The 22,744-nt window shown below is 41.5% G+C and overlaps 1 protein-coding gene across 1 annotated transcript in view; it reads right to left on the bottom strand.

Annotated features, from left to right (window-relative positions):
• Positions 1–22,744, bottom strand: part of PTPRG (protein tyrosine phosphatase receptor type G) — a 397,438-nt gene that overhangs the window by 99,102 nt on the left and 275,592 nt on the right. Inside the window, exons 6-7 of the mRNA XM_032193863.1 lie at positions 12,402–12,468; positions 219–376 (exon numbers count right to left, since the gene is read on the bottom strand). Of these exons, the coding sequence (XP_032049754.1) occupies positions 219–376; positions 12,402–12,468 (225 nt within the window). The remainder of the gene's footprint in view (positions 1–218; positions 377–12,401; positions 12,469–22,744) is intronic.

Genomic DNA, 22,744 nt, shown 5'->3' with positions numbered 1-22,744 from the left:
CAAATAAATCATTGAAAGGAAACTAGGTTTCATGTTGTACTGTCTTCTTAAGACTGATGGCTCTTGCTCAGAAACAATATTACTGAAGAAAAAAAATCACCAACACTTCCTTTTTTGTCAACAGAAACTTTTTTGTTCTCAAAATTAAAACATTGGGTTTTGAAAACACTGTCTGAAAGAGAGCAAATCAAGAGATTCCATGGACAAACTAAACACACCTGATGGTAAGAAATGGGAACAGGCTTCCGAAAAACAATCCACTCCACGATTTCGCTGCATGGAGGAGTCGTCAGGGAACCTGCGTAGCGGTAGTAACTCCCCAGCGATGCCGGCAGAAGGTCCCTCAGCACAAAGGGATCCAGAAAGGTCTCCTTCTCTGCGGGGGAAGATTGACAAGTAAAATTACACTTTATTTTTTTTTTACGTGTCTTTAAAACAGACATCACATTGATAGGCAGCCTAGCAAGGTGTAATGGCAACAACATATTTTATCATATATATATATAATGAAGGATGGAAACACCCTATCAGGAAGTCTCTGTAAGAGTTGATGTGTTGATTATTATAAGAGCAGCCAAAATGCTAGTCAGTCCTATACTGCTCCTATTTAGAAGGCGTGCAGGTGTGAAATGCCCTTGTTATCCCACTGCTTTATGCTAGCACAAAAATAACACCGTATTCAGTGGCTTCAGCACTCAGTAAATTGCTCTTCAGCTTGATGGCAGTGAGTATTTGTCAGAGCCTCGAGGGAACAATGCTTGGTCCCAGCGGTCCTGCTCATTGCTGCCTGACCAAAGAGCACCGGGTCGTGTGCCCGTCCTGTCCCCACCAGCAGGGAAAAGGGATGCAGGAACGCAGTCAATCCCTCTGTGGGCTGCCAAGATGGCCAAGGCAGTGGCCAGCCAAAAACGTCTCCAGGAGCTGCCAGGGTTGAACTGAGGGGAAGGGCAGCATGGCAGCAGAGCATCTGTAAAGCCAAGCTCTGGCTCAACGTGGTGCTCAGAGCAGCATCCAGACGGTGCCTCTATGGGATTGCCTGCACCCAGCCACACGGGCAATGCCAGGGCTGCTGCTGGATGCAGTTGGCACAGCACCACAAATGTGTCTCAGAGGTAAAAACACTCTTCCTCCTCATCCAAGAAACTCCTTCCTGCGGTCTAGCAGGCTGGGGGATGAAGTCTTTCCTCCAAGAAGGCTCCTTGAACAGCCTGAAATGCAAACCTATGCACTGAAAGCATTTAGCTTCAAGTAACAGTGACAAGCTGGTAATATTTAACACTGTGAAGAAAAATAAATAAATGAAAGGAGGAAACAGCTGCAGGCAAGACAATTTCCCTGCCATCCCTGAGTATTTATCCTCTGCAATTTATGTTGACTCACAGGCCGAAGCTCCCTCTCAATCTGTGCAAAGGTGCTCACTGCCTCAGGGCATGCTGACACGCGAGGCTCTTCCATACATCGCAATTCTTCACTTATTATATTCTTCATGCTTCAAACCAACGTCTACCTTCAGGTAGCAGGAACTCTTCTCTTTCTGTCTTGCCAGAGCTGCCAAGCAAGTCTGCAGGGTGCGGAGGCGGGCAGGTTGATGACCAGCACACACACCGTCACCAAGTCAGAAGGAAATGAATATGGGTGAGGTCTGCAGAATCCACTTCCACAGACCCCACATTTTTCTAGAAGTCTTGATCAAATCAAGATGTCTGCCTATAGCTCTGAACAGCAGCATGGTAAACAAGGGGATTGTTTTCCTCCACTCCTGCTGCAAGGTGCAAATATATGATGCTTTCCAAATGTCTTCTGTTCTTCTGCACATTATCAGCAGGCGTGGAAAGTTTTTGCAGCCTTTGGAGTTCCAAAATATGAGTGATTCTATTAAAGTCAAAGTACACTACATTGCAACAGAATACTGTGATTTCTTCATTAACAGTTTCTCTCCTAATCCAAGCAGGTATGAAGGACTTTTCCACCCACAAGAAGGAAAGAAAGAAGAAAACACGTTTTCTCTTCATAGCCTATCTTCAGAAAAAAGTGTGCTTAGATAATAAATAGTAAAATATATATGATTGGCCAAAGTTCAAAGAGAACTAATCAAGAAATCATAATCACAGCAAAAGGTCGGATTTAATTTGATTTCCAATTAAAAACTCATCGGCTTATTTTTATACAGGAAAAATTGGTTAGAAAAATTGCAAACTCAGTCAGAGGAGTTGATTTTGAAATTTAGCAGGCATACAGCTCAGCTCCAGAGCAAAATGACGTGTTTCTATTTAAGAAACTCTCTCTCTGTGGAAGTCGAGCACAGAGTGGACTGCTATGAATCTGAAAGAGTATTTGAACATGCAAACATCCTCTTCACGTTAACAGCCAATGACTATAAATGAAATAGATGGGAGGTACAGGACATTTTGAAAACAGATTTCCCTTTGTATCCATTTTTATTGAAACATTTATGAAATAATCTTTCAGTTACAATTAATTTAGCTATTTTTAACTTTTATAACCTTTTATTTAGAATGATGGAAACACTTAAGATGCTGGCCAAACATTCCCTGGAAATCCTAGAATACAGAGTATCCCTTTATCAAGGAATGACAGGAGAAAGAAGCTCATTTTACACTTTCAAGGATTTTTGTGCCATATGCTGACAATATTATATTTTAATAATTAATTGTTCATCAAAGGAAAAGATGAAGAACAGGGATGCTAAATTCAAAGTTATTCAAATTGCAAAAATGAATAATGCATGACTTTTATATTAAACACACACTGTATTAAGTAGTCTACATTTCATCCAACTCTGTCTTTCATTTTTAAACATTCTGAACTACAATATGAATAATCAACCAAGGGAAGCTTATTTAGACAGAGAAATACCTTATTTGAATGCAAACTGGAAGTATCCGACTATGATTAAATTTTGGTTATCAATTAGGAATGTTTCTTTCCTAAGCATTTGGAAAGTCATAGTCAGCTATGGAAAAGACCATTTCTTGAGGAAAAAGTAGCTTTGCTAATACACAGTTTAAGTAGGACAGGGTGTACTCTATCTAATTTTTCATGGCTACAAGCAATGCTCTAAGTTTTTGTTAATGAATTCCAAAGATTAAAATAAAAATTACCTATAATTAGATTAAAATGACTATTAAAATAGATGATAATCAATTGATTATGGTTTAATAACCTAGTACTTTTTAAAAAGGATTATTCATTTATATCACTTCCATCTAGATGCATGGTGTACTTTTAGCAACTGGAGTCACAAACAGCTTCATGAAAAGCTTAAAGAAAAAGTGACTTAGAAATTCAGGAGTTTATCTCCGGTATATCCCTTCAATATCATATAGAAACAGAAAGTGACATGAAATTATGTTCCTAAGAGCTTGAGACAATTTTGAAAATAGGATTTGAAAATCAAGTCACTTAAAATTTCATCCTTAAATCACTTATTATTGGTGGTGAATCTGTAAAAAGAATCATTTGCAAGCTAAGCAACAGCATTCACTGAATACAGAAGAAATATTTTGTGTATGTATATGCACACGATTGTGTATGTATTCACACTAACATTGCTACTAAATTGTAAAGAGCAAAGCTGGAAAAAATATTAAACCTTTCTTCCCTGTTTTCCAAAGCCAGCTCCTATATCCCATTTTCCCTGCTTGGGACTGGGACGAGTTTTGCCCAGAAGACTAGCGACAGACTGAGCAGGGTAAGGAGTTTACAGGAGGGAGAAACCAGACAAGGCGGGGGACTACATGATCTTCTGTGCGAGAACGAAAACCAAAACAAAAAATAACAAGAGAGCATTTGCTGACAGGTACTAAGAAGAGAACCGGCAGACAAAAGCAATAAAACATCAGTGATAACATCTCTGTTGACCTGCAGATACCTGTGAACCACTGCAATGAACGCTGCAAAAGCCACCCGTGAGCCACCTACTTGTTCTTACGTGTGAACCAGCCTCACACCTGCGCAGGCTCTTCTGCTGCTCCCTGTCCTACTCTATCAGTGCCAGAGCACAGCCGTGCACCCAAGCAGAAAAATAAACAAGCAGGAAATCGGAGCCACAGAGATCGGGACCCTAATGACAGGCCTCGAGCCACAGAGCATTCCTCTGAGAAAGCAGCAAGGAAAGCATTGCTGTGGCTGCCACATCCAGGCAATGTGGACTAGGACGTCTACCGAGATGCCCCTCTAATGCCACACAGCCAATTTTATTGACAGTCAGCAAACAGGGAGCCCTTGTTTACAGCACCAAGGCTCGTAGAAACGCATTCACTCTAATATTTCCACAGGAAAAACTATCAAGTGCCACAGATTCATTGTTGACAATTAAGACAATGAATGTGACATTTAAACTACTGAGTATTCCCCGGCATAAAAGCACAATATGGTATTTTAACTTATATTCACAGAAAGGAATTAACAGTCAGCTGGTAATGTATCTGACTTTCTGACACAACAGTGGTGTCTACCTCTTAGTTTTTGTCCCTGAATAGCAATGAAACTGAAACAAGTCCACATGGGCAGACCACACATTATGCTTCCATATTTGCCTGCAAACCAACAGAAAAATTTGCATTCGAGTTTTTAGTTTTACACTAATGCAGTAGGAAACATATTTATCTGACACATGCAAACTCTCTTTGGCCAATTTAGGTGGAGAAACAGAACACAAAAATGTAGGACTAAGCAACCTATGATAATACCTGGATGACCAAGTATCTGTTTCGACAACATCAGGTGTAGTCTCCCAACATTACTTTTGTTTACTAGACAAAGAAATACTTTATTATTATTATTATTATTATTATTATTATTATTTAATAATCCAGTAATACTCAGTATATTCTTTGTTTGGACTGGTAAATCTCCCCACTACTTTGCACGAAACCAAGGACCGTTCTTTGCATAACCCAACCCGAAGTCACAGCACTCGCAGGCACACTTTAAAGAGCTGACCTATTTACACTCTGTATTTGTTAAAGCATCACCACATGTGAGCTAACACCGAGCTGTGCACAATAGTTTTCCCAGCAGAGGAAAAATCAGATCTTGAAACAGATACTGGTGGCAGATCTCCACCAAGTACTGCAGTTTTCAGAAGTTGATGCCAACAAATATTATATTGCAAGAGCTATCAGTTGGATATTTCGACTTCAAGGACTGACTTGCTAAAAATAAATTCTCTGAAATGCTGGAAGGAGATAGCCCTGAATTTTAACCGAATCACTGTGGAATAGGAGGGTTCTTGAGATATTCAGGTAAACAGCATCACAACTATCTGTGATCAAACCCCTTTTCAAATCCAACAGGAACTTGGATCGGAGATCACAAGCAAATAACTATATGCCAAGTCCATTTATATCTCATGGAATGCTCTGGACTTTCATCATGCGTTTCTGTAAGAAAACAGGAACTTGGCTGCGTTGAAAACAATATCTTAAAATGAGCTTATTTCCAAAATTAACGTATGTGCAATGCCTGATAGGTGGAAACGTTACCCAGCTACACTTTGAATAACTGAAATCTGCAGTACCAATATGAAGAGCTTTGAAAGTCTCCCAAATTTGTTAAACAATGTTACTGCCAATTTCATTTTCACAATGAGCCAAGTCATTCTAAAGCTTCTGCATTCAAACATTAAAAAACAAACACACAAAAATAATCAAAAGGACACCATGCCACACACCCACTGAGCCAGAACTTCCAAGATAAAGCAGGCTGCACACCAGAGACAGGGACCAGACACACTGTGGTGATGTTAAAGATGAGATTACAAATATTATATGTTACTTTAATTGAAGAGATCTTCAAATGAGTACTTGCTGTGTAAATCCAGTATGACGAGCAGTTTCTGACAGACCTCCAGACCCACTCTATTTCTTGTCGCTTACTGTACAACTATAACTCTCATTTTTATTTTATTTTTTTAAAGACGACATCCTCTGCTGAACAATGCAAAGAACCACAGCACAGCATGGCAGAGAGGAGGGGAATGAGAATAAACAGTCTTTACTCAGGGAGCCTGCAGTCTCATTTAACCTGGGACAATTGGTGAGTGGTACAAAGAATAGAGGAAAGAAAAAAAAGGAGTCTTCCATGGAAAAAAAAAAACAAAAAAAAAAAAACAAAACACAACCTAAACATTTCCATGGCAGGTGCCAGCCTCAGGCTTAATTTTTCTCCTTCCCTCTTTTAAAAGAGATTAAGAGGAAAAGGTTTAGCTGGTGAGGAGGAGTCTTAAGTCTGCAAAAAAGTCTTAAGTCTGTAAAAAATAAAATAAAGTAAAATAAAATTGGAACCTTTAATGCTTAATTACTGCTGATGCAGGGCTTTGGCATAACGGCTTGTTGCCATTCTGGACTGGGATGAGACTTCTCCAGGTTTCACAAAACCTATCCCAAGGCAAAGGTGCACATGAAGTCAAGGTGAGAGGGGATATGGAAACTAAGAAATACAGAGCAGGCACCACTGACTGGAGGAAAAAGAAACTGAGAGGAGACCTTCAGAGGGGCAGAGAATCCCTGGAGCAAGCTGAACCCTAGCACAGGCAGGGCGAAGTGAGGCAGAGGTGGCCAGAGGAGCACGTCCTTTTCACATCCTCCAGTGGAGCCACAGCACAACTGCACCTTCTCAGACTTCGACGCCCCTCTCTTCTCAGCAAATTGCCTCAAAACCCACCAGCAAAGCACACAACTTCTCCCCCATCCCCTGTGCTTTGCTCACATTCATCATTAACCTAAATTCAGCCACATCTTGAAATTTGAGTTCTTATTGCTGCAATCTTCTTTTTGTTAGCCTTAGTTTTTCTGTGCAACATATTAATTATATGTCAGCTTGCTGGTCTGTGCTCAGCCATGACCAGCACTGCTTTCCACAGAGCAGACAGGTGAAGGACCAGAGATTTCTAGACTTCCATCATTTTTTCTTTTAAATGATGCAGACCCCTGCGGCTATGCACAGAGCTGCCCTATATAAAGGTGTGAACTTATCACCTCTGCTCTCATCTTCATTTCCCACTTCCCTCCTCCTCGCCTTTGCTCCACAGCAGCCGTGTCCTGGCCCCTTTCACACGGCTACTCTGACTGTGAACACAAGAACAGATCAGAAAACAAAAGAATATACCCAGATCATCCCAGAGGAAAAAAAAACACAAACCACTCTTCCACATTTCGTTCTCAGTTCAACACATCACGCTGCTCTTCCTTTGATGGGCTTCCTTGTTCCAAATTGGGTTTCTGCTCTCTTCAAAGTTTTGCTTTAAAAGACAAGGTCCCACGGCAGCATGACTCACCCTCACCCCTCTCCCCTGCCTTTCTTCTCTGCAACCCCTGATATTTGGTGCAGAAAGCAAACAGCTTGTCAGGTGGCATTATGGTTAAAGTTAAAAACAAAAGAAAAAACCTGTCATGCTGCTAATGGTGTTTTCTTGTTATTATGCCTTCTGGTGTGATAGATCCACAGGGTAACTAACACTGTCTGGATTGCTTCCTTTTTAGTGCTGATTTATTTTAACAGGTTATTCACTGCCTTTTGCCTAGGACAACTGGAGAGATGTGTAACATATTTATTTGCTCCTTTTTTGGTTGCTAAAGCAATTCTGTTTCCACTGTATTTCAGCATGATCTCCCCAGCAGCCCCTGTAGCTTTGGTGGTCACCACTGACCTGCCGCAACACCTCTTGCCCACCTTGAGGGAGACCCAAGATCTCACTCTGCTCCATGCTGAGCTGAAGTTAAGGCACTTTGATGATTCAAAGGCAGAGGGGAAAAAAAAACCAAAAAAACAAAACAACACAAGAATGTTCCCAAACTCCCTTTTAAATAAACAAAGGCATCCCTCTACCCAGCACCCCACCCCACGCTCGCAAACAAGCAACAGATGCCATCGATTCACTTTGTACCTACGCTTTTGATCTGGCTGCACCTTGATTTTCACTGCTCGCTTTTGACAAGGAAGGGAATAAGAGCCCATCGCTGTGACATTAATAGAGGCTCTTCTGCCATGGTAATTTATTTGTGCTTCGCTAATAACTTTCTGCTGATCTGTGTAGGTTCTTGTGACAGTCACAGAGAACAGGACAAGTGACAAAACACGGTTTCCATCACCGTGAAAGGTTTGCCACGATCCTGGGGTAGCACAGGCTCCTGCTCCTCTGATAACTCCTTGCCTGCAAGGTGAAAAGGGACCGAGCAGAGCATCCGTGCCCAGCCTGGGTTGGGAGAAATAACTGCTGCACTGCCTCCTGCACCAGGCGCTGCCTTCAGGACTGAAATCAGGGAAGGAAACACCTTTTAGTGCCTTTCAGGCAGCTGGAAAGAACAAGGAAAAACCATCTCTAAGAGGCTTACGCACAAAATGGTACTAAAAGGGGTGAGCCAAAGACAGTGGAGGTGAAGAAAAGCAATGTTTCTGTGTAATAGCTCCACCCTGTTAGGTGCTCCTCTGAGATCTTGCTGAAGCATGAGACAGACAAAAGCTTTTGTGGCCATTTTAATGCAAATCGACTGTGTAAGACATAACCTGGCATTTCATATCTCTCCAGTTCCCCTGGGGGTATGATTGCCCTCCCTGAAGCCCTGGGAGCCTGTTCAGTCTTTGCACAAACACTGCTCTGTCCTGCCCCACGCTCCTCTGCATCGCGAGGGAGGGCGAGAAGCAGAAAGAGGCTCAGGGCACCCCGGTGAGCACACCAGCAGCAAAACAGAGGCAGAAAAGTCTGATTTGCAACACCACGACTAGGCCCTGTGTCGTTTGTTACTCAACCATGCACCTTCAACGAAGGACGTGCATCATCCCACCAGCACCAGCACAGCTGGAGGCTCTGCTGGCAGCTTCCGTGAGGAGAGCAGCATATGAAGAGGAGCTAAAAAAGACCCCCAGTGGTTAGAGCTGAAAGACACCGGCAAGTCGGCGTCAGAAAAAGCACATCACACCCGCCTGTGCTCCATCCCTTCTGTGGAGGGAGGACGGCGTGCTCCCAGCTGTCAGTCTCCAGCGGCTCCGCGGCAGACGCGTGCTCGCCGCGCGCTTCGCGGCGGGGAAAGCAGGAGTGAGAATAGCAGGCACCTCGCTGGCGGGAGGTGTGACAAATCCTTGGCAGAGCACAGAACCGAAAGCAATTTTAAAATCAGCAACAGGCAGCTGACAGCTCTGCAAAGAGCCTCCTCGTCGTTCGTGTGCCTTTACAATGCTCTGCGCGGGCGGCCGCAGGAGTTTGGGAGCAGCGGCGTGACGGGAACGTACTGTTCAGCAGGAAGCTGCGGGGCAAACCCAAAGGCGTGATCGTCGATCCAAACTTCGTCAGGGTGTTTGGGACCTCACTGGTTTCCCTTCCAGCTAAGAAACTTTAAACGGTTGCTCATGTAAAATTAAGCTTAATGGGACATTAAGATTCTAGAAAATTACGCCTGGAGATGAGGAAATAAAGTGAACTCTGAGTAGTAACTAAGCCTGTATTGATTTTTATGCATACGTTTCTCTGTCATTGTTACTAAGCTGCTGACACTGTGAAGGGCACGATTATTTATGTTCCATCAAATTAGTAAGTAATTCAAATCCCTGACAAAATCTCAAGCAAAAATTGCTTTCACTTCTGCAGAAAGACCTTCTGACACTCGGATTGTTTGCCCACCCTTAAGAAGCGTACTGTAAAAATGTAAGAATTTCACAGAAAACTGAAATGCTACACAAGAAAAATTAAAAGTGAGATCCTGACTCAACAGTAGCACCCTTACTTGTAACTGAGGGGTGTTTGAGCTGCTGCCATCACAGGGACAGGGCAGCGGGGCTGCTCTGCCCTGCATGGTGCAGAACCGAGTCCCCATATGGGGACAAGTCTTCAAGTATGGCAAGTGAAGAAATGATGACTCTGTGTGTGTGTGTGTGTGTGTGTGTGTGTGTACAATTTCCTTCTTGAAAACTGAATGATTGGGAAGAAGGAGTGACCATGCAGCCCAAACCAGCAAGGATGCTTTGCTGGTCAGAGGGAGAGAGAGATGGAAAAAGAAGGAAATCTTACAGAAATAGGGACGTTAAAATGAGTGCATGGCAGGAGCAGTGCCAAGGGGCTGATGTTCTTTCCAGTCAGAGGGTACGTGAGCATTTAAAAGCAAGGTAATTATTTCAGCATTCATATGTATTCTTCATTTCTACAGTGCCTCTGTATTGTCATGACCACCTAAAAATAACGTGGGTGTGGAAGTATTATAAAATGCAAAGAAACTTAAGGTTTCCATTTTGCTTTTCTCCAGCTTCTTTTGTTGGATCTTTGCTTGATACAGCCACACTGTCCAAAAACCACATGAGTCCTCCAGTGTATTTCAGCCAAAAAGTCCGTTGTTGCCTTAGGGTCCCAGCTGAATGCAGCCAAATGGAAGGCAGGACGAGTCTTTTAAGATAAATTCATAAAAATGTGCTTACATAAGATGTAAGTAAATTACATCAAGAAAAGAAATGAGGGTGTCTGGAATTAAAGCTCACATCTTTACTATTATTCTACATAATAACATTAGAAGAGAGATAGGATATAAGAATTCTTCACTGAAGCGTTCCACCAATATTTAAGTTAAAGAGAACAATTTCTTTGAACAACTACTTTGCAGGAGGAAATTCCCTTATGTTACCCACCAAAAGAGCCTTAGAAAAGGCCTTTAATCAGGGCCTTTGAAACAGGAAGGAAAGCAAGATTTTCCTCTTTTTCTTCCTTAATGTTTTTAAAAGGAAACTAGCTATTGAAATATATCAAGCGAATTCCTTTACTTGAAACACTAGTACCCTTCTGTGCATTGTGAGCAAAACAAAAATAAACGCCTTTTATCCACCCAGATTTTGCTGTGGGTAGGCAGCGCCAAGACGGACTAATCATTATGCGGTCAGAGAAATCACAACCTCAGGACCATGTCACATCCTACCCAAACAATTATTTTTGGGAATGGAATAATACTCTTAGGAGGCATTGGTGTGATTATCCGCTACTGGCTATTACAGCTGCAGCAGAGAGGAGCAAGAGACGGAGCAGAAAAAAAAACACGATGAGATGGCTAAAATAGCATAGAGCTTGCAGGGGGTAGTGTCTTGAAATAGAAGGCAGGTAGAAAACAAAGCTAAAAAGAGATCTTGGTCCAGTTAAATGGCAGCTTGACTTCAGTGTCAAATTATGCAGCCACTGAAAAATCTTTGCAGCCCAACTGGTCCTCACTTTATTTTTGCTAGCCTGTTTTGCTACCCAGTGGGAGCTAGATAATAACATCTATTTTTGCGGAAAGCAACAGTTTTTCAGTTGTGTGTGTTGTTTTTATCTCACAGCAGAACACTGCAATTTATAAACAGCAAAATCTATGGAAAATTCTCTAAATGAAGGACTTTATGGTATGTTATCATTTAACCCCTATTTTTCACTTCCATTGGATTTATTAGTGTTCCCAGTTGCAATGTTAAATGACTCTGAAAGTAGAGCAATTAATCCAAAATCCTATTTGTTTTAATCTAACACTGTCAACTAGTTTTAGGTTTGCAGTCAAGAGAAAAAAATGTTTGTTAAGCTCTACAGCACTAGCTAATGTCTAAAGACAATCCTCTGAAAAGGTGCAAAGATGTTTTATCGCAGCACTATAGATGGGACGGAGATTTATTAGAGTACCTAGCACCATTCCAGCAGATGCCTTTTGAATTATAATGAGATTATTAAAACTTTACAAATCATTATATTAAAACCTGACAAGAGTACTTCTGGAACCGGAGCATCTTGATGTCATTGCTAATGATGCATTACCCGTGATAAGGCTTCAGTAAAATTCCTAAGTAAGAACTGGTTCTAAAAGTATAAAATATATTAATATTTATTTCAGTACCTGCTTTAAGTTCAAGGATAATAGCTTTATATGCATCAGAACAGTCGAATGATCCTATTTATGTCAGCATTAGAAAGATGTTCATCTGCTGCAAAGTTTAATTAATTTTCACAGATAGTTAATTTTCTGTTTCATTATCAGCTCCCTAAATTTGAAAGACAAATAATTTATAAACAAATAGAAACTTCAGAGAGGAGTATTTTTAGAGCAAACAGAAGATAAATAGCAGGAGTGAAGCATCAGCGCTGCCTTCGAAGTACTAATATGAATGATATATTGTAGTAGGTTTTGATTGATAACTTACGCATTCTAGAGCGCCGACTGAAAAGAAATAAATTGTTTACTGTTAACCCCAACCCATTTTCAGGTAACAAATGACGACGGTCTTTACCAATCAAATAATGGCTGTAATGCCCTTAGACATCGTGAATGAGCAATGTGCAGGCTCTGCATCCTTCCAGGGGTGACTTGATCCTCTTCTAAGGACAACATTCCTGCCCTTCTCCCCTTCCCAGCAAGAAGAAAGTTTAAGCAGCTACTTACCGTGATGTACGACGCCCTTCAACCCATGGATAATGGAATCCAGTGCTGGATTGTCCCTCTGACTGACCTACATGCAAAGGATACAGGATTGGTTACATCTATTCTGGCATCAGACAGAACAGTCTCAGTTTAATCTTTTAAAGAGAAAAAAAAAAGATGTTATCTAACAAGCTGCTTAGTTCTCACATTTACAATGGCTCTTCACCAAATGCCAAAGATACATGGTGTAATGAAATAAAGTAAGGAAGGTTAAATTAAAAGAAAGCATTCTCTGAATTCATTAAAACACCAGCAATACTATCACTCAACAAAACTGTTGAGTGAAAACTAAAAACTGTTTTTTTCTCCAGCTACTTCTCCTTTCATAGAGGAAAACTGCTGTGATAAACAGAAGTTATCTCAGAACAGTCCATCCCTTACTGATACGGGAATAAATCTGGTGCTGCCACTGCACCCAGTAGAGCTGGACTCCTTTCAGCCGTAATGCAGTTGGGCCCTGACATCTTTTTGCTATTCATCTTTTTACATTTATTTAATTTAGTGCCGCTTGGACAGGAGAGAAGAAAAAGAGCTACAAGAAAAGATCAAGAAGCCTCTGAGTTTTGAAAATGCAATTGTCTGTACTGCCAGACCCCAAAACTGGTACTCCCACAATATTTCTTCCACGGTTGGCTAACATCCATGCCCTCTGCAACGAAGAGACCCAGCACCAGGGAGAGGAGGGAAAAGCAGCGGAGTACAAACCCTGTTGAGCTCCACAACTTCAAATTAAACCCATTCGCTACTCGCATAACAGCCACAGAATTTACAACCAATTATTACTATTATTTTTAGTTTTTATTTTTTAGTTATTTTTAACCTTTTGCATCTTTAGAGATATTGGAGGAAAACAGGCAATTTCTGTGAACATGTCCCATTATCTAAAATACTTGACAATTTACATTGGGGAAATAAATACTGATATGTGCCTCATTCATGTAGTACTTCTGTCTTTTTTTTGCCATCAGTCAGTATCAGAAACCTGAATCCTGTTGGCCATTTTTGGATTGACTGCTCCCAGTACAAATACAAATTGACTGCAGAAGAGCTCCTGTACTTCTGCCTGCCCACGATCTCGTGTCGTGAGGAAAAACAGTTTAAACACTTTCTGCTCACAATTTAACATTGAGCAAAGAAGCGGTGGAGATAAAAGAAGAAAACATGAGGGAAGAACCAATGCCCAGCAGGGAGCACACTGTCGTGTGATGTGCGGAGCTGGCTTGGAGCACACTCTTAAGATGAGCAACTGCATCACTGACTGCAGCACATCCAAAACTGCATTACTGTAAAAAATAAAATAAAAACACTAATTCTACCTGCCTGGTGGAGGAGAAAACTGGCATCCACTAGCCCAGGTTTCCATACCTCTTCCCATCCTTCTTCCCCTTTACGAATAATAAACCTTAGAAACCTCATTATCTTTTTAGTCGACTGCATTGAGGGGGAAAAAAAAAAAAAAAGGCAACTTTCCTTTTTTCCTGTTTATTTGGCCTTTGAACCAAGCTGCTACATTCAGGACACATTCACATGCTCTTGTCTCCAGAAAAAAAAAAAAAAAAAAAAAAAGGTTTGTTTTGGTTTGGAGTTTTAAATGGAAATTGAAGATCCTTTTCTCATTGCAGTACTCCAAGACTCGCAACGATCAGGTAGGGCAAGATTCGCAATAAAATTATGAAAGCAGCAGAAGCAGCTTTGAAATATATATAGCTTAGATGATACTGGCAATAATATTATTAGGCCTGAAGGCTGTAAGCTCTTTGAAGCATGAACTTTTATGTGCCCAAAGGGGTTCTCTGTACATTTTGGACTCTGTATAAATAATAATCACAGTATACTGAACCCAATGACCCACTTTGTAAGTTCTGTCTGGCTTCTGGCAAATCAACAGTAAACACTTTAAAAATGCAGAGCTGTTGGAAGACACGTTCCTGCATCTTTTCCATTTATTCAGGTTTCTCCAAGCCATGGCCACCACTAAAGAAAAATCATTAAAAAAGCTACTAGTTATTTAGCACAAGACTGTAAGAATAACTTACACTGGACTCAAACAATGTTTTATTTATTGCTATTTAACTGTAAGTTGTACAGAATTCTATTTTGTTTGCTTTGTTTTTATCTCTGGTGACAGCTACAATCAGTCCAAAGAAAGCAAATAGATGGAAAGAAACCTAAAGGTTAAAACTCTTCCTTTTGGGATTTTCTGTCAAAGTAGATCAATTCTTAACCTCAGCCTCAGCAGCGTCCTTTAATCTGCTGAAGTGGTATGCCTATATAGATCCATCTAAGCAATCTTTTTGATAACATATTCTGCAAATATGTTGTGTTCTCCAATAGCATGAAACCAAGAGTCATGTTACTTCTTTGGGGGTGGGAAAGCATATGCTCCGTGCATCTGTAATCATGTTTTCTCCGAGGGTATCAGGAGTGGGATCTCATGTTTCTCTCAAAAATCTCAGGCAAACAAGTACCACTCGTGGAGATGTCAGTTCAGATCTGCTTGGGATATAGGCTTACTTTCCTTCCAGATGCTTCCCCCCTTTTTTCCTTGTACTCGCACGCTGTTCTCCCACATCTCGCTATACCCTTTTCAGGATCTTGGCAAGACCAGTAGAAAAGTGCCAAAAAGTTTTCTCATTTTGTGGAATGGTTCAGAATTCAGAGCAAAACTTTTCTTACATCTTTTTTCCTTCAAGTTCTTTAAAAAAAATTAAAAAAAAAAAAAAAACAACACTTGATTTTTTTTCCCTTCCCCAGCTCTTTTTTTCTGCCGCTGTTCATATAAAAAAGCAGGTTTCTGAAACCCAGAACGTCAAGTTCTATCCCCAGTGCTGTATGTCTCTGGTTTAACTGCCCTAGAGCTACCACGCTGGTTGAGATCAGAGATTCACCCATACAAGAATCCTGTCTCTGAAAACAGCTGATGCTCCAAAGAAAGGCCAGGGCACGGGATGCGAAAACCTACCACAAACTGTTTTTTTTTTTTTTTCCTGTTATATAATCTGATTTACAGAAGAGTATTTTTTATTATCTTATGGATATATTCTAAAGGACAACAGTAATGAATTCTTCAGGTTGACTTTACATGCCATGTTTCTAATGATTTCACATTTCTCAGCTGCAGAGCCAGAGCATGACCATACACCCGTGACTTGGTCATGATGCTTTGGCTTCACCCAACACAGGCCTGCCAAAGCTGGCCAAAGCTTTTCTTTACCTGTGAGACAGGAGCAGTGAGATTCCTCCTCCTCCTTCTGGAGGCTAACACAGAAGAAATGTCACCAATGAAAATCTCTCAGGCAGAGGAATTTCACAGACAAACACAAACCTGTTGTGCCGCTGGTCATGAGTGCTCTGCACAGCATGGATTAATGGGACAAACAGAAAACCATCCTGAAATTGCCCTAAAATACTCGCAGCACCACCACGACAAATGTTGTTTCCTGAAGATGATGCACTCACTCAAGACTGACTAACACTCTATAGGTCTGCAGGAAACAAGATAAATAACGATTGCTTGCATCATTTATAATTGAACCATGTCTGTAATCCTCTTCAGCACAAACAGGTAGCTATTGTGCTAAGTGCAAGGGAAAAATAAACACAGGAATATCATTAAGTAGTTTCCTGTGCTGAGAGCTCTCACCATACGGTAAATATGGAATGAAGATGACATGAGGAAGCAAAAACTTACTTATCATACCCTCTGGGTGACTTCGATACCTGGTGCACATGCTGTTCTGGGTAGAGTGAAGAGCTTGCCATTAATGCCATGAATAAAAGAGGCATTTGCAATGTAGGAAAAGGTCATGCACAAGCGACCCCATTCTGCAGTCATAAAACAGGGACGTTCTTCAAGTGAAGTCATGGTGGAAATCATTACCCTAGACGGGTTGCATTTACTTACAGCTCCTGCATCTAATGCGGGGACTGAAAAATGATTCATTCCGCAGTTAACAGCAAGGTTGATCAGTCATGAACTCTATTGACAAGAGCGTTAACACCTTTCAGCAGCACAACCTGTTGTCCCTTTGCTTGCAAGTGCTGTTCCTGCAGCCCTGCCCTCAGAGTTAACAGGGCAGGAGGGACGCCAGGGAGCCAAGCTCTTCCTCAGGATAATGCCAACGATGCTCCACAGAGGTAAGTTCCAGAGGAGGTGCAAGGAGCATGACGAGGACAGAGAGCCCCACAGCTGGGCTGTAACGTACAGCACCAAGCCACGGTGGTGAAGGCAAACATTATGGACATTACCCTATAAAAAGCCTCTATGTTACCACAGTACTAAGCTCAGCATGTCCTAATGAGTTAAAAACAAGCAAACAAACAAGCAGCAACAAAAGACAGCCCCCTTTCTCTGTCTTTCTCTATCTGTTAAGTAGCCGAAGCTCTCCGCTTGTCTGATCATTTTATGGAACAAACCCAGAACCTCTTAAGTCTCTGATTTCACAAAAATCAGCAGAATTGTAAAGTGTTCAAATTTATACCACATGCTATATAATTTAAACCATATGTTAATTTGTATAAGTAAACCATGACCTGTCTTTCTGCTGGAAACAGTTCTACAAAGCACAAAAAAAATGAGTCTCAGGCAAAATTTTCGAGTTTCATTTTTTACTAAAAATAATGAATAAATAAATAAAAAACACAGGAACCTGAGGTAAGCACTGAGGCAGTTGGAAGGCCACACAGCTACACCAGATGCAATTCAAAGACCCCTGCCCAGAGGGCAAGACTCCCTCCACTCTCTCCCCCCCCCCCGTTTCCATTGTGTTGGGTGCCTCTCCAAAACCAGGTTATCCTCCTCCCTCCAAGCAACATGAGAAAGGCTGGGGGATGCACCACAAAACCCTCTAATCATCACTGGTACCAGTCACCCTGCAAAAAGTAGGTGAATATTAATAGCTTGAGCAGCTCAAAAGTAAGGAATATGCTTTTCTTTTAAAAATATGTTTAAATAGATCTACTGTATTGAAGAAAAGGGTGTGGGGAAAAAAGAACAGAAGAAAACCCTTCCAGTCAGAGTGATATGAAATACAAATCTCTCTCTCATTTCCAACTACAAAAAATCTGGCATTTAGACTTATTAAACTGTCATAAATTTGCAGCAACTGCTTTCAAGCTCATTAAATGGCTCACAGACAGTACTGCAAAGCATCTCACAACCAAGGAGAATGCCATAGCCAGCTATATTGAAAGGTGAAATGACATGCATTTTGTGCAAGTCAGGGGAAAATGAATGGCAACAATTTTGTGATACACTACCTGAGCCTTTCCCCTCAGAATAGTGATATAATTTACTTTTCTCTCCCACTGCAACATTTGGCCCTTGACTTGGAAACTAAATCTTCAATCTATCAAGCCTTACCCATCTGCTAAGTAAAATGGCCAAGACAATCTGCATGCCTTGAATTCGATATAGCCAGCTGCTCCCAGAGCGCCGTGGCATTAACATCCAGAGACCATCCTCTTGTGCTGTAAAGGATGGTGTCTGCCAAGGATGAATGACTACATACTTAACCGTGGCAGCTGAAGCCAGTGACAATGGCTGACACAGAGAGAAGCCAATGTGTCAAATTCCACTTTCAATTTCAATGGTGAAAGTCAGGGGTAATATTCCCCCTAACTGCATGCCTTCAGCTCCCATTCAGCTCGCGCTTAAGATCTACAGCTCGCCCGCCAAATACTCAAGTCTCTGAACACGCTGTACAAACAACCAAGAAAAAAGAAAACTGTTATAAATTAACTAGGTTGCAGAGATTAAATTGTCCTGTAGGGTTTCAGGACAATCAACGTGGTTAAACAATTTATTCTCTTATCAGAGCAGTACTGTTGGACAGATGCCAGTCCTCAAGCTCTATGGCAAAGATATTCACTATTTTAGAACAGAAATGAGAAGAATCCCATTAAATCAAGCATTCTGCCACACAATACATATATTTTAACCTCACAGCAACAGGATTTCAAAGAATTCAAGATACAGACAAAAGAAACATACTTTTCTCCAAGGGAAGGTACCTGGCAAATTGCTAGTGAAACCTCAAATTCTTGTCTTTGGGGCCAATTTATTTATTTAAGCTAAGTAACAGTTTGGGTAGGTGCTACTCCTAACCCTTCTGAACAATCACACTCCAATCCTGCATGGGTCGGTGGCTCTAAGAAAGGAAACACATCCTGGCTTTGGGTACCCTTTAGCTCTGCACAAAGTCCATTGTCTCTCTTCTCTCCCTTTTGAAGCCCACATTGTAAACTCTGGTTGTGGATAAATATCTCATTTCTTAAACACTTCTGAACAAAAGAAAGGGAAAAAATTCAGTCAGATCTGAAATGTGGATGAACAGACAGAGAAAGTTTACATGTGTTGTGGTTTGAAATACAGTACGATATATTTAATTTGACGTGTTTTTTTTCTTTTTTTCAGGAGAATTGATGGGTGAAAAGGGATAGTGGACAAAGCTGCAGCACACTGAGTTATCTATGAAGGCAAAAAACGCCTACAGAGCTCCCAACACAATGATAAGCCAGATTTGGTGCTCTGCATATTTTTCACCTTCACAGGCACCAAATGATCCAGGAATGATACATTCCTGTTCCTCCACAGATGATAATTTCTTCCATTTTCCCCCCTTCTCCCCACACGCTCATAATTGCACATCTCCCACGGGAGTTCACGCAAAAGGACAAAGCTGGCCAAAAGCCTACAGCCTCGCGGAGGTGAGCTGGGAGATGGAAAGCATTTGCCGTGTAATGAATGAACTGCCCAAAGTGAGTGTCCTGCAGAACATATTTGTAAGGGAAAACAAGAAATGGAAACAGCTCCCTTAATACTTCAAGCTGCTGCTCATGTGTGAAATCAGAGAGAATAACAGGTACCGTACCCAGGCAAGATGTGACACCGAACCTTATGCTGGCGCATGCACTATTTCACACAGATACTGCCATGACCTTTGATTTTTTTTTTAAAAAAATGTGCATTAGAACTAAGCTCACCTTTGCCTACAGCAACTGGTTTCAGGTTCAGTGATTTGAAAGCAAATTCTTTTGGGTTCAGTCTGGGTTTTGGCTTTCAGGTGTTAATAATCCTGCTATGAATGAACATATACTGAAGATACAGAGGTGCATACGCTGGCAGAGATGTTCTTAGATGTTTCATTCACTATGTTGTTTGAAAAGAGGGGGAAAAAAGTTAATGAGTCTTCCAATGATTATTTTAAATAGAATAATGGGTGTGCATTGATCCCTCTAGCTAATTCCACTTTGAATAATATATCATCCTGACTGAAAGCTTGCTAGTGATGTATTAACTTCATATTTCATCACAGCTTTGGAGGGTGTCTACAGTGAGATATTAACTAGCCGTACCAAGGAGAAAAATGTATTTTTTCCCAAAAAAAAAAAAAAAAAAAAGTCCCAAATGGTTTTAAAAGCTACTGAACTGACTTTGGGGTCAGGTCTTCTGGCTGCCCCTTATCTCTGTTTGAGTGCCAAGCAGCCACTCGCAATGGAGGCATCCACAACTTCTCTCGACCTTAGCTCGCATCCTCCCTCGATTTGTACCAGCTGCATCTCAGCCTGAGTTAGTTGCAGACATCCTCAGACAAGGATGGGACAAACTCAGATACGGATCAGCAATATACATTTTCACTGTGCCCAGTAGGGAAGCCTGAAAATGCAAGATGCGCAAATAGTCACTTCTACACCAAAGGTCGGATGAAATATCAGTGTCCTAAGTGCAAATGGACAGTGCAGGCTTCCTCAGAATAACACTCAAGAGGATTTTTACCAAGGACTTCGCCAAAGCTGTAAGACTGTCTCAATAAAAAAACAAAACAAGAGCATGAAACAGAAAGGTAGAGCTAAGTATCGCTCTGATCTGTTTGTGCACGTTGAGTTTCTTTGTTAGCAGACAGAAACATTGACCACGTATTGTACACGTGCTGGCAGCTGACTGATCAGCTCACCAGGCTAAGCAACGCTTCACAGCTTCCTCCCCGAGCATCACCTCCATTCACTACCACCAGCTTTGCAACTCCAGAATGGTAAATATAAATAAATAAATAATAAGCAGCCAGCAATGCATTTTGCTTTCTTTTTGTAAGCCCCTCATTTGCAAACTTTGACTCACACCACTGATAGGGTAGGCTCGTAGGCATTAATTTCACCAAACTATTCATGAGCTTCGAAAGCACGACACTGCTGGCTTACAGTAAGTGAATAGCACATTCAATTAACAAATTACTGAAAGATCTTAATAAGCATATATCTAAGGAAAAACAAAAGATATGTGCAGCTCAAAAGCACAATCTGATTAGCAGCAATAGGGTGTTTAAGATGCAAAGCTCTGTAAAAGACAAAAATGTAATTGCAACACAGAGGCAAGACAACTTCAGCAGCAGATTCTTGAAGCCAAGAAAGCTTGATTGATAGACTGTACCATCTGCAGCTGCGCAAAAAAAGGGAAAGAGGAGCTGCAAGTTTATTTAAAGCAATTTTGGTGCACTGAGCCTACTTGTTCTCCTTTGAGAAAATAATATGATTTCTTCATAGAGCATGTAGTCTACTTATTTAAGCAGCAGTGTGCAAGATCTCTCAATCCTACCAGCAGTTCAGCTGGAAAAATGACACACCAGGGGGTAACATTTTATCAGGATGGAGCCTATTTTATAAAAACTGCCATCAGTTATAAACTGCTCTCACCATCTGAGTTTAAAAGAAAAAAAATAGAGTTAGGCCTGGTTTAGAGTTTCCATAATCTGTCCAATTTATGTGCGTTTTTAGGCAAAAATAACCATTTTGACCTATGTACAGGGGGAAATGAAATGGTATAATGAAAAAAACCATCAGGAGCACTACAGCCAGATCATCACACAGCACCCACTCTTTGGTACACAGCTTCACATGTTTGGAGAGGCTGAACTCAAAACTGTGAAACCAAGAATGGAAATTAGTTTTCATTTTCTTCTGCTCCTGGCTTGAATCTGGTAGAAACATATGCAACTGAGAAAAAAACAAGAAACACCTTCAGCTATTTTTTTTTTTCCTGGTGGCTAAACAACAAAATAAAATGTGCTGAGCAAAATGTGAAGGGTGGAAGGGAACAGCTCAGATGGGCATCTGGAACCCCAGCGTTTTGCAGGAGTTTGTAATTTAATTGCTCCAGCTAAGCTTGCCTAGGATGCAGTAGAGATTTCCGGCCTTTTTCCTCTCTTGCAGACGACACAAAGGATTTTGGTGACAGAGGTCACAACAATCGCCCCTTTAAAACGAAGAAAAGGATTTGTCTCAGCTTCCCAGCATCTTTCATTCATTCTACATGAAAAGTCCTCATTTTTCTCTCTCTCCCAGCATTGCCCTCAGCTCATTTCCCCACGACTGCAGCAGCGGCTCTCTCCAGCCCGCCAGTACAAGATGACTCAAGCCGGCATCTATGAGTCACAAACACAAAGGATGCAGAAATGTCAATTAAGTTACACAGCCACTTCCCCAATGACAACCACACCTCAGTTCACAATTAAATTAGAAATCCAATGAAAACGAATTGTTGTAGGGCAGAATTTTTATCTCCTGCTTTGAAACATCAAACTCCTGCGTAGTTTGCTTGTTCCTTTTGCCTCATTTTTAAGTAGGTTGGTGTGAACTCATCTCCTGAAACTGCTGCAGCAGCCACAGCACATTTCCCGTGCCTAACGAAGCGGTGGGCCGGGAGGGCGCTTGGGTTTCCGGGCGTCTTTGTGGTACAAGAACCCTATTTTAGACCAGTGGTGTTCATTAATAGCTTCCTGGCGCAAGAGGACAAGCAAGTCAGTCAACCATAATACACTTTTTTTTGGTATGTATGGTTCTCTCTCAAGCAAGTGCTTGATTTTTTCTCGTCTTATAAAAATTCTCAATGTAATTTAATTTCCTGCAGACGTGTGCACCTTTTCAAAATGCCACATCCTTGCACAGTGCAGTACTCACAGTACCTACGGTAAGAAAGTACCAGCTAATCCTCAGTTTCTTCACTTGTGCCTCCGCTCTCATTTCTGAGCCACCTCCCTTTTCCATCGCCCACCTGCCACATCCTCCTCACTTTTTCTTCCCACCCAGTGAGCTGTTTCTGTCTCCTCCAACGCTACAGCATCTTCTCTTCCCAAATCGTTCCACATCACCCCCTCGAGAACCCTTGCACGGTTGTGTCACCTCCTCTTCTCCTCCCTCTGCGTTCCGCACCACTGAGGAGGTCCCTGTCTCCTTCCACCCCTACCCGGATGTCTTTCCATGGAGACAGGGACAAAAATCAGCCTGGGCTACAGAGGACAGCAAATGGG

The sequence above is a fragment of the Aythya fuligula genome, chromosome 10 (assembly GCF_009819795.1).
Source record: "Aythya fuligula isolate bAytFul2 chromosome 10, bAytFul2.pri, whole genome shotgun sequence".
NCBI classification, from domain to species: domain Eukaryota; kingdom Metazoa; phylum Chordata; class Aves; order Anseriformes; family Anatidae; genus Aythya; species Aythya fuligula.
This window is presented reverse-complemented; position numbering and strand designations above follow the sequence as displayed.